Source organism: Anser anser (assembly GCF_964211835.1).
Source record: "Anser anser genome assembly, chromosome: 1".
Lineage (NCBI taxonomy): Eukaryota > Metazoa > Chordata > Aves > Anseriformes > Anatidae > Anser > Anser anser.
This window is the reverse complement of record NC_139720.1, coordinates 193,907,349-193,920,103: the sequence shown is the minus strand read 5'-3', so window position 1 is coordinate 193,920,103 and position 12,755 is coordinate 193,907,349. Positions and strand designations below refer to the sequence as shown.

Genomic DNA, 12,755 nt, shown 5'->3' with positions numbered 1-12,755 from the left:
GGTGCAGCTTGTCTTTGACTTACTCTATTTTTTAGCTAAAGAAATTGCATGTGAGTAGGTAAATATCAAAACAGCCTATGATACATCCATGGAAACATGAAAGACCTGTTACTTTTACAGTACCGGTTGCATTTAAGAAGTACTCCACAATTCACCTTGGCAAGTGTGGAGTTGAAGGGCTGTCTAACCGGTAACAAAGTCTGGGCTAACTGTACCATCACGCAAAAATCCACAAACATTTAACCAAAAGTTGGGAGTTCTAAACCAATGCTATATTTTACTTTTCCCATATATCAAGTTTTCCTTGCACATGAAACAAAACTAGCCAAATTATCAGAATGAACACTGGAATGTCCCAAAATGGCAATTCTTCCTAATTTCAAGATGAATTATGAGATGAAGCCAAAGCGTGCTTAGAAGAAAAATTAACCTGCCAAGAATATACTTATACCATGAAGTATGTGTTTATGTAAAAACAACTATTTTTTTTAATTTGAATGTGAAATACAACATTGGAAAATCACCTTAAAATATTTTAAAAGCCGTACTAGTTATAGCCACAGATTTTTCTAACTATCATTCTTTTCTGGACTTATGTATTAATGTGTTTTTCCTCACCAAGTGATATTATATTCACTAACTAAATTGTGATTAAATCAAACTCCAATCGCAGATGCTATCTGGTAACTGATCTGAGTTACCAGGTGACTAGAATATGCAAATATTTCCAAAACAGAAGTAGAAAGGCAAGGTTTTAAACCAAGACAAAAGTGTATTCTCATCACTAGAAAAAGATCCTGTAGGACAAACTTCTAATAAACATATGCACATCTTTTATGTGTATTACCAATGTTCCTTACATTCAGGATAGTTAAATATTGAAGATTTTATCACCAAAGTTCTGGCCAGTTCACATATACAGCACTTAAAGCATATTAAACATGAACAAAAAAGCATCAATGAAACTTCCTGGCATGAAACCAGGCTCCATATCCCTCCAGAGCTTCCCAGTGAGCATTTTTTTTTTTTTTTATATATAACCTGGAAGCCATTTACTGTGAAACTAGAGGAAGATGAGCTAGTCTAATCATCTGAATAAAGAAAGTTCTGATTGAAGAAATCCATATACATGGTACCTGGCAATTCTAGTATTTCAATCAAAAGTTTAAGAAACTGTTCACTTGAACAAATCAAAATGGATTATGAAAAATACTGCTTTCTAGTTCCATATACAGTAACTCTTGAGCTATGGAGTCTGCTTTCATCAAAAGTTTTGTTTATATGTACTACAGAGCTACAGCTCAAAATCATGTAAGAAACAATAGGAATCCCATCATAATGGGGATGAACAAAAATGGCTGGTTCTTGCCTAAGGAACATACGAGTTCTCAAATTGATGTTTAATAATTCAGCACATAGGTGTGTTCATCATAGAAGAGACACAAGCTAACTTGTCACAAGTGTAGCCATCAACAGAACTGCCTTCAGCACCACTAGAAAAGGCAGCATGCTTCTTGTCACATACAAAACACAGCTAATACAAATGCTCTTTCATCTTACACAACACTAAAGCTAAGTTAGAGAGTCATTCATTACCTGCTGCAGGAAATTGTGTTTGGGAAAAATTATTTAAGGTTTACCATTTAAAGAAAATTTAATTGTCACCCTTTTAAAACCATGAAAAGTTAGTTTCCATTAACCAAGATGGTAACTGTCAGTTGAAGATGTGCTTGTCTCATGTTTTCCAAAAAACACTACTACTAAAAAAAATGCTAACTCATCTAACATTATTACAACAGATCTCTGGAAAATTAAAGTGAAACTTTAAGAAAAACTTGATAGAAGACAGAAATACTACTTATATTCCATATTCCTCACTGAAGATTTAATAATCCAAAACAAGCATTAGGCAGTGAGGTGTTGAGGACTGGCTCGCTGCGCGTAATCACATTGATATCATGCAGCTGCAAGATAAGGAAATGGCGGATTACCGCGCCCAGCTGGTCTAGAGAAACAAGAGCAAAGACACGTACGCAAGGCTTGTCTGGGAACTCTTGTGAGAAATCCCAGGCAATTAGAAACAATGATAGTAGAGGGCATACTGCCCTGGGAGTTATAGTTAGATTAGAAGGGGGAACTAGCGGATAGAAGAATGCGGAACTAACAGATAGGGCAGTAGATGACGCTTACCAATAAGGAGCTTGGCTTTTGCAATATGTATGAGCTAATTATCCTGTACACGATAAAAGACAATTGAGCTATCCATTAAAGCTGAAGCATACTTAACACTCATATTGAGCGTTTGTGTCTTCCCTCCGTCGGCAACAAATGGCGCCCGAACAGGGACCTGGGTGGACGAGGACCCGAATCGAGTAAGCTGGTCTTAGTCGACGGAGAATAAAGGAAAGCCGGTTCTGACTACGTAACCTGGACTCCGGAGTACAAGATTGGGGCGAGCAGAAGGCGACTCGGAAAGAGCGCCCGGGACGAGCCCATAGTGGGTCCCGCCGGAACGCCGCGAACGGAAGCTTTGTACGGGGGCAACGGCACCGTGAGTAAGCATGGAGAAACAAGCGGCAATTAATTTACTTAAGTGCTTTTTAGAAAAGCGTAAGACGCCAGATATAGATTGTCGTAAAGAGTTACCGGGGCAGACTGCCAAGGCTTTACCACCTGGCATATTCCTGATCTGTGGAGATCGAGCCTGGCAGGGAATCCCAGCAAATGCGTATGGTGGGCCATGCTATTTGGGACGCTTGACTTTGTTTGCCCCTGACCTACACAGTCAAGAATTGCGAAACATTACTCAGCAATGGAAACGCCGAACGAGACGCAGTCTCAAAACTTTGGGGAAACAAGACTAGAAAATTGAAGACTGTTTTTCACCTGTACAAAGAAATATTAAAGGGTGGTCTTAAAATTTGAACATTGGTCTGGAGAAAAACCATGGTGTTTGTTATGGACAATTAACTGTTAAAGTTATTGTAAGTTATCTGTATTTAGCAGAGTATTTTCAACGAGTGATCTGAGCTGAAATTGGAGACTATTAGTAAGTTATGTTTGGAAGTTTTAACTTCAATGAAGTAATTATTTACTGTGAAAGAGACAAACATTGAATAACTGAACAAAGAGGGTGCAATATCTTTGTTTTTTATGAGGCTCCTGAGAATAAAACCAACTGAAGCATTTCAATTCACTTGAATGAGAAACGTGTTTAATTAAAAGAGCCCAAGAAGACACTGGTATGAAAGGTAAAATCTCAGAGGTTGGTCAGTTAATGTGGCACACTTGCTGGTCACTTTGTAAAATGTAGATTTGAAGTACAGTGGTGAAAACATTAAATGTGACTACGCAGATACTCACAGAAATGGCCCAGGACCTGGACAGCCTGCGACACGCTGTATTACAGAACAGAGCGGCGATTGATTTTCTACTGCTGGCACAGGGCCACGGGTGTGAAGAGCCCGAAGGAATGTGCTGTTTTAATCTCTCGGACCATGGCGAGTCGATCCACGAGCAGCTGAAATGGCTGAGAGACCACACCAAGAAGATAGTGGTCCGGAATAATTGGCTTGATAGACTATTTGCAAGTTGGTTTGGGAACATGGGAGGTTGGATATTGGGTCTGATAAAAGAAGGGCTACGCTTACTGCTAATAATTGTCCTAATTATAGTAGCGGCGCGAGTAGTATTTAGTTGCCTAATAAAAAGGCTCGAGCAGTTAACTAGTAGGGTTTTTCTAGCAACAGTAATAGCATGTGTAAGGTGTAATTGCTCGAAAAAAAAAAAAAAAAAAAGGTCAATGCCACACGTGCTCCTTATTGCAATGCATCTCTTTGCTGTCATTATACAAACTATAATAGCATCCTTCCTTGCGCCAGGAGCCGCTCTGCTCGGCTGTGGGATCGACTGTGGAACGGACGCCCCTAGGTGCACCCCGAGCATTTTTTCCTCGGAGGGGTCTCCACTCTCAGCCGCTCACCACGGGAGCAGACAAGGACCTCCTGAAGCTGCACACAAATTATTTTAAGTGATATTGTCTTGTGGTATGAATGAGAAGTGCAAGAGGCCTCTCTGCGTGATTGTGTGATTGTGTGATTGTGCTGTGCGAGTAAGAAGCAGTATCGCTGCGAAGCAACATTCCTAGCGCTTAGTGGCTTGTTGACTGATGTAGATTCTAGTAGGCACACTACTTTACAATCGTAGTTCTGCATGAGATTTTTGACCCTGTTGCTTATTGTACCTTGCTTATTGCAGTGTGTGCGGTGATTGATAGAAAAATCTATAGAAAGCTTTTGGTCCAAAATAAAAACGGGGGAATTGTTGAGGACTGGCTCGCTGCGCGTAATCACATTGATATCATGCAGCTGCAAGATAAGGAAATGGCGGATTACCGCGCCCAGCTGGTCTAGAGAAACAAGAGCAAAGACACGTACGCAAGGCTTGTCTGGGAACTCTTGTGAGAAATCCCAGGCAATTAGAAACAATGATAGTAGAGGGCATACTGCCCTGGGAGTTATAGTTAGATTAGAAGGGGGAACTAGCGGATAGAAGAATGCGGAACTAACAGATAGGGCAGTAGATGACGCTTACCAATAAGGAGCTTGGCTTTTGCAATATGTATGAGCTAATTATCCTGTACACGATAAAAGACAATTGAGCTATCCATTAAAGCTGAAGCATACTTAACACTCATATTGAGCGTTTGTGTCTTCCCTCCGTCGGCAACAGTGAGGTAAACCTACTCAAATGCCTTTACTATAGAAATGAGACTTGTCATGGATTCATGAGAGAAACATTACATGTTTTAAAACAAAAAAAAAATGGCATTTAGCCTGATATCAAAAGACAGGTAACCTCACCAAGGTGAGCACTTTTCTAGGTCTCAGTTTACTGCATTACCATTGTTACAGTCTTCCGCTCTGCCAGTTACTGAACCAAAACATTAGAGGCTAAGCAGGTCAGAGGCTTTCTGCTCACACCAAGAAAGAAAAAAGCTACTCAGAAGGCACTGCATCTTAGGAGAGAAAAATCAGCTCTTATATATGATCTCTCCTCACACTCAGCAAACAGATGCATTAATAGGTTTCCTCACATCAAAATACGCTATTTCTACAGACTCACTTCTCACTCCTTGGGTGTTTCGTTTTTCCTTTAATATGGACCCTTTGCATAAAGACAAACTTTTCTAAGCACAGGAACTTATTTTGGCTGCAAGTCCCAATGCCACAAAGTAGAATCTCAGGATTCACACAGGTGGATGAGTCCAAAATAGGTACTGAGTAGACAATTGAAAGTGATAGTTAATCTCTTCTTAGTCTGTATAAATACATGTACAAGCTCCGAGTTAAACTTAAATCCAGTAGCTGAGGAAAAGAAAATGAAAATGATTAAGGCAAATATTAATTGTAGCTGCTTCAAAATATGTACATTTATCAACAAAACAATTATGTTAACGCATGACTTTTTTAAAAAAATATTTACCAAAGCCTCATTCTTATTTGTCAGAAAAACTGAAGAACAATTTAGTATTTGGGGAACTTTGTCGGGTAGTTTTTTTTAAAACTTGTGAGCAGTGACAATTTTCAGAAATTACATTAAATACATGGACTGTAGTGTTCTTAAATTTGCTTTTGAAAAGATCTTTTTCATATTCATCTGTAAAATCCATGACACGGGGATAAACTAAGTAAACAAATGGAGTATTCTACAAACAAGCACGTGAGATGCAACTGGAGCCCTTCCATTAATGAATCATCAAAAAAAAGCATCTGCTCTAAGGCCTCAAGAAAAATTAAGACTGATGACAATTTTGCTGTTGTATAAGAAATATCTTCAGAAAAATGTCTTCTAAGTTTCTTGATCCATCAGTCTTACTGAAAGAAAATTTATAAACAAAAACAATCTATAAACCAGAAAAAAGTCCATTTCAATTACTGCAGAAGAGAACAAAACTGGGAATGCTTACAAGGAATAGTACCGCAACACCTGAATTCGCACTGGAGATTTATGTCCGTTTGCCAGCACATTAAAGAGCAAAAATTAAGAATGGTCACTTGTTTTGTTTGCAAGTTCACTTGAAGTAATCATTAGTATGTTCTAAAGCAATTTGTGCAAGCGTGGTAAGCTGACTGCAACCGAGTAAAAGATCAAAACTTCAGTTTTTTACTTTAACACAGGGAAAGGTTACCACCACATTACCCAAAATACTCATAGTTCACACATACTGAAATATAAAATTACAAATGAGATGGAACACTGCACTGACTTTTTGCTCCATTGCTGAAAAACTACCTTAGTGGTATCCTTCATACAAATTAATCTAGAAAGTCAAATTATGAACCATCCTAAAACAGTCATAAAATAAATGCCAGTTAAAAATCAAAAAATAATTTATTCCACAAATAGCTTTGGTATATGTACATAAACACATAGTATACTACGTTAAGATGACTGAAGTTCTGCATTGATTTTTATGCGATGCCTTTTCATACTAAAAGCAGATAGTACAGTTAAATAGTTTTCACACCAATATTGTGATTAAAGGCTGAAAATAATTTTTTTTTCCAGAATCTGTGTGAATTGTAATTCCTACCTAGGGCAACAAAATATGTATCTAAAACACTGAGGGCCAGAAGAAATGCAAAATTGAGTTATCTATCTATGGATACATGTCATTGCAAATCTGGAAAAATAAAAAAAATAATAAAGTTACTGCCAAAACTGAGACCACCCACTAAAACACATACTGTATTTTTATAAACTGCTTGCTGAATGGCCTGTGCTGCTTTGTGCACAGGAAGAAACTTGATCACTGAAGTAAAATCACTGCCAAGAAAGCAGGAGTAATTTGTCAGGCAAATCCTTAGAACTAAGAAAAAAAGCTTTCTCCAAGATATTTTTACCTTATGATATTTTTAAGGTGTCAAATGAACTGCTTACTTTTTCCACAAGTATGAATGCTGGATTGCAAAAGAAGCAATTCAACTCTACCAAACAAACTTTATAAAAGCGATTTTTTATAATGCATCTTAATTTTGTAGCAGTTTGTTGTGAATAAGATTATAATCATATAACCTGAAAACATTTCACCACCCTCAGTTTCATGAAGTACACTAGGCTGTCAAGATAAAATAAATTTATTAGTAGGGAACAGATCAAATTTGAAAAGATGTGTGGAAATTTTTATTAGTGAATTTATTACTGGAAATCTGCCTTAGTTTTGTTTTGAACAAAGAAAGAATTCTGCATACAGTGCGAATTCAGACTTCTTATATAACTGGGACTTTGGAGCATAATGGAATCAGAAGATGGAAAAAAATGCAGTTCAATTCGCTAAGGAGTCCTGAAGAGCAAAAACTTATTGCTGTATTACGGAAGACTAAGGAAATCTAATTGATACTTTTCTCCTCTCAAAAATGTCTACTACTTGTATGAGGCATCCCTAAGATATATCACTGTAGGCTCAAAATAGTTGAAAGATAAAAAGGGGGAAGCTTCATTTATAAACTTCTGCGAAGGAGGACAAAATTCTTAGACTAAATACATCAAATGCATCAAACTACATCAATCAAGTTTCTTGCATGGCTGAAGCTACGAACTTGAATGCTGTTTTAAGATGTGTGTTTTTTATCCCTATGCTCTCCACAACCTTGCAGCTTTTGTTTCAAGTCCACCATAATCTCTGCTGTTGAAGCAACCTCCGCTGCTTTAGCGTCTGCCACTTTATGCTCGTACTTGCAACACACCTGAGCAGTGAAGCTTCTAAGAAAATAAAAGGAAAGCAAACCAATCTTCTAGAGTTAATTTTCAAAAACTAGATGATTAAAAAAATGAATTATGCATACATAAAGTCTTACACAAAAGAGCAGTAAGCTTTTAGAAGTTAAAACTGATGACCCTGCAATAGACAGTTCCTTACCTACACGAGTTACACTTGAAAAGGGGGGGAAGTTTCCTTGTGGGGGTGGGAGCAAAGAGGAAAGCAGAAAAAAATCTCAACATTCTCTTTAAGCCATCAGTAGGAAGAGCTGTAAGCTGTCAGGCAGTATTCTAACTACTGTTTCATCACGTAAAATACCCACCTTTACAATATTTTGCAGCATTACCAGGGAAATAGATATGAGCTCCATAAAAACTCTAAGACTATAACTTCTACATATTTTGGTCTCTTTTGTAAAGACTTGAAAACTATTCTAATACACTAAAACAAATCGTTCTCTTTTCACTCTAAGTCAGTCACATTAATTAAAAATAACTCCTGGTACTGGAATTATTTAGTGAAAACACTTTTTGAGAATTAACAATATCTCCATAAGCCGTTCATGATTTGCTAACCATTGCAGAGTTTTAGTAATATATTAACAGCATTTACAAGTACTGTGTTTTAATTTAAAATACATTTCTGCTGCTGAAAAATAAAATATTGTTTCCAATCACTATCAGCAAGCTCTTCTTTTAGCAAGAAACATATATGCAAAATAAAATTTGACAAAATAGTATAGGAGAAGTTTCCTGATTAAGCTATCATGGAATTAGAATGGATATAGAGAGAGCTTTAGCAGCAGATTTCAACTAACAAAACTTTAAAAAGCAAGGTGGAAAACCCTAAACAATATGGAAGAGTTTTTAAGTAACTTATCTACTAGTGATCACACAACTAGCTTGATAAATTGCCTGGGCATCACTAGGCTGCTCACTATACAGTAACAGTGTATTTTTTTAATATACAACATCACGATAAAGAATGCTTTAGCAACAGAAAACACTCTTAAAGAAAACTTTTCTTTTTAATCCACTGTAACTAAACCAAGTAACTGGCTTAGTTGACCACAAGACATTTTTCAAAAGAGGTAATACTGAAAATAAAAGTTTAACAAGTTAGAAAAAAAGATACAGAAGAAATTTTAAACATGAAAGCCTAATACAGCAGCCTTATGTGACAAGTTCCAATTCTGGTTGCCATTGCACTTACCATTTGTCCTCCTTTCATACTGAACAGTAAAAAGGGATAGGATATAAGTGAAGGAAGCTTACTTTTCAAAGCTTTTAAGAGACAAAAACAAGCATTAGAAAATTATCATTTTCTTTCTAAATACATGGTTGGCAGAAGATTCTAATATGTTATGTAAGTTATGCCAAAAGAGTTTGAAACCCAGTACAGTAAAAACCATCCCACCAGTATCATAAAATGCAGTGCTAAGAAAGAAGCAAATTTTAAACTCTTAAAACAGAGAATAACCTTTTCACTGTATGCACAATGGTAATATGGAACTAGGAGAAACTACCAGATGAAGTCTGTTTACAGTTAATAAAGTAAGAATACATCAAAAACCTCAGCTGTATTAGAAATTCTACTAAATCAAAAAAAGGTATCATTGTGCAATCTCCAGAAATGGTTTAAAATTCTTATCTGCTCCAACATGCAAAGGCTTTTTCAAACTCCCATTCACACATTACAACTTAGGTAAGGTTGTCTAAAGACATGTTAGAATGAATGCTTGTAGAATGATAGGCCATCCGTGTTAGAAATAATTGTTGAAGTAAAAATATATCACTTCCAATTTTAATTCCTCCTCTTAAGGTTTAAAGGACACTACAAGTAAAACAGAATACAAGACCAGAATACTAAAAATTCCTCAAAACTAGAGAAAACATTGTTTAAATTATCGTATATGCCACTTCAAGTTTGCATGACATTAGAAATGAAACAGCTAACTATACATTTACTAACTATACATGTATCTTTTATACAACTTGTACCACTTTTAGTAGGCTTGTCACTGCACAGCTACATCTATATATTCTTGCAGTGTATTAATTCCAGATGAAGAATTTCAATAATCAACTCTGTGGGAGAGCTACATACACTCTTCCAAAGCTTTCTTCCACCTTTACTTTTCCCCCTCAAAAATTTCATGGAATAAAAGTCACAAAAATTATGCATAGTGATTGAAGTGCTTTCCATCTGAACCATTCCTCTTCCCTTCTTACGCTACATTTTTGCCATGTCTAGCACAAAACTTCAACAGTTTCTATACACACAGACTTAGGAATTTAAAAATGCAGATGAGCAGGAGGATGGCCAATCTGTGGCAAGCAATTCAAGCACAGAGACTATGTAACTTTATCTCAGAGAGCTGCAAGAAGCAAACCAGCAGAGAGGTTGCTGTGGCCAATGTTATCTGCTCCTCCCAGCACCTTAACTTGCAGGGTTTAGACCACTACCTCCTGACAGCAAAGTAATCTAAGGGAGCTAATGCCATCTCATCCCTGTGGGATGGCTCCCCAGCTTCCTCTTCCTGCAGCTCTCTGCAGTGAGCGACATGGATCTCCTGGCTCTGGCACAGGACGATTTTGACACACAGTTTATATGGTCAGAAAGTTGTACTACCCCAAAAGATGTTCTATTAGAATATTAACATGACATGAAATCTCATACTTGGCACTGCAGAAGTCGGAATCACAAAGTATCACTTGTAAATTACATCACATGATCATTACATGCTATTTCACAAAGTATGACTTGCAGTTTAATAATAGGTTGGAACGCACTAAAGCACATAAGTATTGAATTCTTGATCTTCATCACCCCAAAGAAATTGCATGCTTGAAAGCAGTTTTCTTTTTTACAATGTGATCACAGACAGAAGTAGAGAATCGACTATTTTCTACTGCAAGTTTCTCAAACACAATCAGTAAAATCAACTGGTAAGTTAGTAATACCACAAAGGAGCAGTTTTGCTTCCCCACTATCTTTACTAAAAACCCTAAGAAAAGAAGTCCTGCAGAAAACAGGAAATCATCTTTTCTAACTTCTCTTAGAATGCCTCAGAACATATTTAATATAGTCTTCTCAGTCCTACAGGAAGTGTTATTGTACCAAAAGTAGAACACCTAGTTCTTCCACAAAGCCCTAAATCAGAAAGTAGCTGAGAATCCAGCACTTTTTCTTTTATGCATCAAGTTGTACCTGTAAAGGGGAGCAAAATTCCCTCAGTGACTATAATTATAATAGTATAAACAAGTATTATGTGGATCGCTTACTCGTTGCTTCCTCTCTAAAAATAGTTTTAGCAGTAAAAGGTATCCTTCCTACATGAAACTAAAGCATTCATAATACAGGTTGTGCTTATTTAACTGCTTTGGTTGATAGAAAAGAAATCATACCCTTGCCCAAAATAGATCATCCTGAATATTTAGAAGCTGACTCCTTTGATATCCCTATTTTGCTAGTCCTTCAAGATGAATCTTCAAAGGCAGAACAGACCTAAATTACTAATATAAGTAACGTAGAAATTATAGCAAAGAACATTCTTTCTCCTTCTTAAACGATCTTTTGGTCTCCTTTAGTAAAGATCTTCAGATTTTCATCTTCAGTCTTACAGTAGGGTCAAAGTGGAGAGAGATTTCAGGCTCCATATGAAGTTAACATCGCCCAATTTGTTTCTGAAGTATATTATACTTAATAAAATAAGCATAAAACAAAGCAACTCAAACAAGCTTAACAGTTTGAACTGCTTTAAAATTTAAAACCTTCAGTCCAAATAGGGCACCTCCTCATGGAAGCATTAGGTATTCCCATGACCTCCCACTTAAATTCAGTGATTTGCCTAGAAAAATTAGTTTCCTGAATAAAAAAAGCAAATGATTATCTGAATACCTTCACTTAACTGAAACGTTGCATCAGCAGATTGTAGGAAAAGTGCGGTGCCATCATACAAGAAAGTAACCACATTACTAAATTTGTACCATTCCACTCATGAGAATGATGGAATAGTGAAGGAAAAACTGTAAATAAGAAGGCAGCTCAATAAGATAGACTGTATATTAAAGAGTACAATATTTTCAAATTTGACTTTAGTCAGGCAGAATTTACTTACATTGTCCATGAAATTTGGCTTAAATCCTCCCTCCTGCTGTCGTCTCAGTTCCTCCTGTTCCCTCTGCCGTAGCATCTCCTCTTCACGTCGTCGATGTTCTTCCTCGTGTCTAGAATATTTTTCAAAAACTATGTCAACTTAGACTCATGACCTGTTCACTCAGTCCCAGGAGCTAACATCAAGCACAAACAAAACTAGTTGTTATTTCCTGTTTTATTCAGTGTAAGGAACTAATTTAGTCCACCTGATAAGCTTATTATTGAAGTATTTTTAACTGGTATGCAGGTATTCACAATACCAGTATATTCTATACCTGTTCTTCCAGCTACAGCTTACCTGTTCTAACTAGTAAGCAAGTGAAAACACTTTTCTTCCCCCCAACAAGTCACTACAAATTAAATTATTTCAACACTGCTGAAAGCCGTATTTTTAACTCTGCAAAGTATTTTGTTCTTTTCTCTCATCCACATTTGTTATTTAAGTGCATAAGTAGAAATCCAAATACACAGGCTCAATTAATAGATTTTCTTAAATTTTATAATTTTCCAAATTTTACAAGTTTGCAACACTACTATTCTACACGAATATGAACGCCCCTAGATCTCAGAAGCGTGTTCTACTACAGAGATATGCTTCTTCCATCAGATGTTTAAAACAAATCATGACATGAAACATTTCCGTGAAGACATTTCTAGTCTAGTTAGAAAGCTCGGTTATTTACAACAGAACTAGCAGAGCTGAAATAAAATTAAAGAAGTACTAGAAATAATTGTAACCATTCTTTTATATTAGCATAAATTACCACTTTTCTGTGCTAGAACATTAACAGAAACGTACCACATTATGCTTTTGAAACGCTTTTAAACAGCGGAA

The 12,755-nt window shown here is 36.6% G+C and overlaps 1 protein-coding gene across 8 annotated transcripts in view; it reads right to left on the bottom strand.

Moving 5' to 3' along the window:
* The window catches only part of PSPC1 (paraspeckle component 1), a 67,959-nt gene that overhangs the window by 41,471 nt on the left and 13,733 nt on the right, over positions 1-12,755 (bottom strand). For 7 of the 8 annotated variants that reach the window (XR_014573935.1, XR_014573936.1, XR_014573937.1 and 4 more), the window contains exon 6: positions 11,883-11,991. Coding sequence is in view for 2 of the 8 variants with exons in the window: in XM_083805014.1 (XP_083661140.1) it covers positions 11,883-11,991 (109 nt within the window). In the remaining 6 variants the exon portion in view is untranslated. Of the gene's footprint in view, positions 1-4,871; positions 5,367-11,882; positions 11,992-12,755 lie in introns of those variants that run through there. The other variant, XM_083805015.1, reaches the window with a different exon arrangement.